General features: G+C 40.8%; 1 protein-coding gene across 1 annotated transcript; it reads right to left on the bottom strand.

Annotated features, from left to right (window-relative positions):
• Positions 1-310: 310 nt before the first annotated feature.
• Positions 311-5492, bottom strand: trim59 (tripartite motif containing 59). Its single transcript, XM_036556788.1, has 2 exons — positions 5282-5492; positions 311-2050 (listed from the first exon to the last, which is right to left on the bottom strand). Exon 2 carries the CDS (start codon positions 2001-2003, stop codon positions 726-728), a length of 1278 nt encoding a protein of 425 aa, XP_036412681.1. The 5' UTR covers positions 2004-2050; positions 5282-5492; the 3' UTR covers positions 311-725.
• Positions 5493-6763: the final 1271 nt, after the last annotated feature.

Below are 6763 nucleotides of genomic sequence, written 5' to 3'. Positions count from 1 at the left end.
GATTACTTTTAAAGAACATCTTAACATCACTGCTTCCACCCCACGTATAGGATAAAATCAGAACCTCCCTGACTGTCTTAAGTTATAAGCACTATCTAATAGCAAGTTCTTTCATAACGCAGCCACCATCTTTTATAAACCAACCTCTGTGGAAATGTGCTACAGGTGTTGAATATCAGGGGCTATGGATATGGCTGTTTACTTATGCATCAGCCCCCCTGTATTATTCAAGTAACCCAAGTAGTTTCAGATGTGTGTCTGTTTTTCATTTCTATAAAGGTCGAACGAGGAAAAATACAGCACACAAGGGTAAGAAATGATTATTCATTCAGCAAAACCTTGATTAACCTAGAGTCAGACATACAGTATTAAAGTTCAGTAGCAAAAGTCTGGAAATAAAAAGTAGAACAAAACATCAGTGGTAAGGTATAAAACACTAGTTGGTGAGTTAAGGTAAGAGATCATAGCTTATGTGACTTCATCTGCATGATTAAGTTCACTCGAGTTACAGCTGTACCGTTCTGTACAGGAATAGGTGCTACTACATTGTGGCTTGTCAGCTCCTGAGATTAAACTAGCGAGCCTCTGTTCAGCTGTTTGGAAGTCATGCTTGACTGAACATGTGCTAAACAAGTTGTTGCACGTTGTGTGCAGGGTCAGTGTCGTACAGCACTTTGAATCATGTAAACCAAGCTATATTTAGAGTACCACTGACTTTTATGTGGTTAGCACAACTGAATTGTTTTGAAAAAGAAGGCCACGTGTTGGTAGGTGCTCTCTCCCAGAGCAGAAACATACGAGCTGAATTTAAGGCCTAGGTCACGAAGCATGCAGTAGAGGAATGTTCCTGATCCGTGGAGTGGAAAGGTCAGTTCAGCTGCTAGGCTTTTGACTGCCTGACTAATCTGTGATAGAATGGAGAAGCCGAGGGATGCTCCACCCACAGGGTCGAACCACAAAAGCAGAAGTAGCAAAAGCAGCATGAGTAGAAAGACTGCGGCCATTGAAGACTGAAACCTGAACCACGCTTGTCCCGATGTGGACAGTGGTGCCCCTTTTGTGGAGCACCCTTTTACGCTGCAGGAGATTTTTGGGACCGGGCCATCTTCCAGCCTTCCGATGGTCACGTTAGCCCAGTGTTCCCCAAGGAAGTCCCCTGCTCGGGGTGAAATGTGAAGTAAAGGGACCTCGGGCAACACTGTCTGCGCCAAGGCGTTCACCCTCTCCCTCAAATGGTGCACTTTCTCCAGAAAACCAAGCGGGGACTCCTCTTCTCCAACACATGAGCTCAAGGAGATCAAGTCGAGCTGTTCCTCCTTCATGTCCTTCAGTTTCTCGATGAGGGGGTCATAGGCACAGGCCAGTCGCACGTTCACCCCATCCAGAGCTTTCATGAACAGCTCTTTCTTGTGAGCGAGAAGGCGCTCCAGGCCCTGGAAGAACTGCACAACAGCCTCGCGGTCTTGACGGACTAGGCCCTCATATCGAGCTTTTTCCTGCTCCAGACGTTCAACCAGGGTGCAGACCTCTTCCCAGCGCCTGTCGGTCAGACACTCGACAAGCTTGGCCGGGGTGTCGCGCTCTTTGATGTACGCTGTCTGGAGGTCATCAATGGTGTGACCCTGATGCTGGCCAATGGTCAGGCAGAAGCCACATATGAGCTTGCAGTCCTGAACGCAGTAGACGTTCAGAGGTTGGCGAGGATGTTCGGGGCAAGCCGGAACGCGGGGCTGACCGTCACGCTGGTACTTCTCTATAATGGCGCGCAGGCAGACGTTGATCGGGAGGGCGTCCACGCCGTTGGGCGGCAGCTCCACCACGCTGCGGCAGTTGGGGCATTTCAGCGGGAGGCGAAGTGGGCGCCAAATGGAGAAGTTGGAAGAAACCTGGAGAACGTTCTCCAGACAGCCTTTGCAGAAGGTGTGGGAGCAGGGCAGCACTCTTGGATCGTTGAAGAGGGAGTAACAAACGGAGCAAGTGAGGTCCTCCTCCAAGTTATCCATTCCACAATAGAGGGGGGGTGACTGCTGTTCTCCTGCGCTCACACCTTCTGAAAACCACAGAACAACAACAGTCTTTGGTGCCTCATTCATTTTCTATATCAGGAAGCTCATTTGAGCAGAGCTCAGAACATACATTACTCCTCAAAAATCACATGCCTGCAACTTTGCACAACAGCAAATGAAAATTAAAGAAGGAGGCCATGTTCATTTGGCTAAATGGATGTGTGGATAACTGCTGACTAGATGTAAGATTTGTGGATGTAGGATGACAGTAGTGGGAGTCGCCCAATCATCTGCCATGACAGCATTATGGTTCTCACTTATCTGTTAAGAGCTATTTCGGTCCAATAATGATCAGGTTTGAAAGACTGGGTCAGCAGCAATTACTCTCACAGAATGACAAAGAGCCTGAAGCATTATTAAGTTCATACTTGAGGTCAGACTATATGGCCAATAGTTTGTAGACACCAACATTTGTTCTTAAATCAAGGCCCTCTTTTCTGCAGCGACAGCCTCTATGCTTCTGGGAAAGGTATGTATTAAATGTTGGAACATGGCTGTAAGGTTTTGATTGAATTCGGCCACGAGCATTAGTGAGGTCAGGTACTGAAGTTGGAGTGATCCAGAACTGCTCATTCAACTCATCCCAAAGATGCTGGATGGAGCTCCACAGCCCAATGCTTTGGGGTTTTATACCCCTCTAGCCAACACTTGGCATTGGACAGGGTGACCTCATGTATTGGTCAACGCTTTGCTATGGAGATTGCAAGTGTAAGCAATGGGTGCACCTCAAAGCAGCCCAATTTATTCATCCAAAGGGGTGTCTTGATACCTTTGGATGTATATAATGTACTCAGGTCAAGTATAGGGCTAAGTGTTAGACTTGCATGTAAACAATGTAAAGCAATAATTTCCAGATAGTCTGATCCAACAAGTCAGGCTTAAAGGGAACAATTTGTTCAAAATGTTGGTATAATTCAGCTGTTCAGATGTAAAGAGTCATTCAGAGTGGCTTGGTGTGAAATGGTTGATTATAGAGACTCAGATCTCTTTACAGTGGGTGGTGATAGGAACCAGGGGTCACCATGACTACAACACAAATATAGGCATTTTATTTACTATCCAAAACCACCAGTGAACCTACATGAGTCTTCTGAGTTTTATATAGAATATAGAAGGTTAAAAAAAAACAAAAAAAAAGACAGAAAATCTGACATCTGAAAAAAAATAGGTTTCTTTGGATGCTATTTTGCCTAAGAATGCCTGGCATGTACTTTTCTATCATGAAAGTATTTAAAGAATAAGTTTCAGGCCAAAACCTAAGTGTATTTGTATAATGTTCTGTGTTGGAGCTTTTGGAGGTGGATGTCTGGTTCCTTTCACCACCACTTTTAACAATTCTGAGGTCCTAAAACAGAGCATTTCACATCAAACCCCTATGAATTACTTTGTTTACATTTTAACGATTATGCAGAATTTTGAAAAAAATGATGGAATTGCCCTTTAAGCAAAGACTTGCTCTTTCAGTCTAGAATGCAGTAATAGAATAACATAATATCCATTACCTACTCCTCAGAGATGTAGTTCTGGCTTTGCAAAGCTCACATTTCACTACCCTGTGTCCAACCACTAGACGATAAACTTGTTCTTAGTGAAAAGGGGGTTAAATTTGAGGGCAGTGAGTTTGTAATCCTGGTAGGATATACTGGGTCACACTGTCTGATCCACACTCTGCAAATGCAGTAAATGTGGAGATCCAGACGAATAGGCCTCACTGGCTGCTGCAGCTTAGAAAACTAACCTACTTTTGGACGACAAAACAGCAGCTCATTCTTACTCATACAGGTTTGAACAGCATGAACACTAACGTTGTAGGGAAACGTCTGACTGCTACTTTGCCAATACAATAAATGCCATGAATACCGTCATACAGTTATGATTCTACATTTACTAAATAATAGCCATAATGGGTTCTGTTAAAAGGGGAATTCCACCATTTTTAAAAATTTCTGAATTCAGTCTTCAAGATGTAGTCATTCAGAGTGGTTTGGTGTGAAATGGTTTATATTTCTTTACAGTGGTGGTAATAGGAACCAGGGGTCGCCATGACTACAACACAAATATAGCCATTTTATTTACATTTATTTGTGCATGTGTCTTTATGTGGAATGTTGATGATGGTTAAAAATTAAATCTGAAAATAAAAGATTGATTTATTTGGGGGCTATTTTGCATGTACCCCTCCACCATGACTGGGTTAAAATTGTTTTATGATGAACTATATCTCAATCATCAGGCAGTGAATTCATAACTATTTCATGTAATAACTTTATGTGAGGGAGCTTTTAGAGGTGGACGTCTGGTTCCTATCACCACCACTGTGAACAATTCTGACTCGGTAAGTTTCTCTAGAGCAGAGCATTTCACACCAAACCACTCTGAATGACTGTTCACATTTCAACTATTTAACTATATAGAAATTTTTGAAAAATCGGTGGAATTCCCCTATTTCACAGCGCTTCTTTGCCTTTATAATACAATGACTGTCACAAATAAGGACAGAAGACAAAAACAACCGCTGTATTCAACATTACAGCAGCGTTTCAAAGTGTTTTACACGCAATAACAACGTACAATGGTTTGTACAATGATTTGTCGATGAAATCGATCTGCCTAAGAGCACCGAAGCTCGTGTGTTTGACATCATTCGACATGTTTTGATCGTTGATCAGATAAAATTGCTTTAGTGAGGCGCAGTTTAGGGGCTAAGAAACACTTCGTACACCCTAATATAGTGAACGCACCCCAAACAAACATACGTCAGTCTGCTGCTTCTTCTTTTACTGTTCTTTCAGTGCGATTCGGTGTAATTTACAGGATTCAGAAATCTAAAGTACATGAAAACACGACGTTTAAATGTCTATATTTCTGAATAAGTCCGTAACTAAATCGCTCGACACTGTAGATACTGTTTCTGACTAACGAGGCTGAAGTTGGTTTCCTATTCGTCAGCTTCTTTTTCGAATTTTCCCGTTCCACCTTAAATGCTGCAGCTACATTCTTGCGCCTCGGGCCAGAAAGCAACGACTGCAGCATTTAAGGTGGAACGGGAAAATTAAAAAAAGAAAGCTAACTTTAGCTTTTGTCTCATCGCATCGTTCAAAAACAAATTAACAAATAAATCAATACTAAACAATAACAGACTTTCTCTTGGTATCGTGTAAAATCTAGTGATATAAAGACTAAATTTATTAGAATCGTGTAGCCGAGAGACTCACCTGGCGTCTCCCACAGCAACAATAACCGTCTGCTGTAGTGACGTCCGAGTCCTGAACTAATCAGCTCATTTGAACCGGTTCTTTTCAGTAAACCAATCGAACCGATTCATAAGTCCGATTGAATCGATCTTGTATTTTAGCGTTTACGCCAATGTTTAGATTAGAGCAAAATATCGAACATTTCTTTTGATTTACTTTATAAAATAATCATACTTTACACACGTGTTCTCGTTATAATGTGATTGGCTTCCTTTTTCCGTTAACGTTATGTGTTTGTGTATTTACAGTACCGGCTCTATTAGCGAGGAGCAGTAAACAAACTTCAGACTCGCTGAACGTTTCATTTTGAGACTCAGACTTTATTATGAATCGGCGAACCCTTAACCCTGATGTCTGATTCACTGAAACGAACGATTCTAAAGAATCGATTCGGCAAACAGACTCCAACAGCCCATCGTCTGCGCATGCGCGTCCCCTCTACTACTTTCTACCAATCACGTTCTGCTATTGCAGCTTTTGAACCAAACCTATCAGCTCAGCTGAGACTGCACAGATGTGTGTGTGTATATATATATATATATATACACACATACATACGTGTGTGTGTGTGTATATGTATATATATATATGTATATATATATATATATATATATATATATATATATATAATATATATTATATTTCTATCACCGCATATCCTCTTCTTCTCAAAATGTATGGTAAATAAATAACCGGTCTAATGAGAAACCAAAAATGGCCATTTTCAAACTGGAATTAAATTCATATTTAAATATTTTAAAAAGTTAAAAAAAACAACAACTTTGTAATATTGAAATAAATGTGAGCAAATAAAGCACACCCAATAATTTTTTTAAAGATGTTAACAAATGTGAAGTAAATGAAGATGAAGCATGAAAACAAGACAGAGTTTCTATAGACTGGTTGAAGTTGTCAGTCCTCTTGCGAAAAACACCAGCAAAGTTCAGTTCAGACTTTTAATTTGAAAAGTTTCTATGCCCACTTTAGTCTTTTGCTACTGTGAAGCCTGATGTATGGAGCCTCTAAGGTAATATAGTGATTATTTTTTAATAAGGCGTGGCCACAAATGACTATACTATACTATAGTCATTTGTGGCCTCAATATAGTAATTTATGGCCCCAACATAGTAAATTGTAACCACGATATAGTAAATTGTGGTCCCAATATAATAATTTGTGGCCTCAACGTAGTTAATTGTGGCATCAGCATAGTAATTTGTGGCCCCAACATAGTTATAATTTAGGCCAATATTTGAATATACTTAGGCCACAAATTAAGATATTGAGGCTATGAATTAATATATAAATCTGTGGCCTCAACGTTGTATATTGTGGCTTCAATGTATTAATTTGTGACCTCAATATATTAATTTGTGGCCACGCCTTATTAAAAATTAAGAAAGTTTAAGAAGATCCTGGGTTTGAATCCTAGCGGTGCCTTTG

The sequence above is a fragment of the Colossoma macropomum genome, unplaced genomic scaffold (assembly GCF_904425465.1).
Source record: "Colossoma macropomum unplaced genomic scaffold, Colossoma_macropomum, whole genome shotgun sequence".
In the NCBI taxonomy this organism is placed as follows: Eukaryota; Metazoa; Chordata; class Actinopteri; order Characiformes; family Serrasalmidae; genus Colossoma; species Colossoma macropomum.
This window is presented reverse-complemented; position numbering and strand designations above follow the sequence as displayed.

Coding starts and splice junctions, on each gene's coding strand:
- trim59 (XM_036556788.1), bottom strand. CDS start 2,003: ATGGATAACTTGGAGGAGGACCTCACTTGCTCCGTTTGTTACTCCCTC.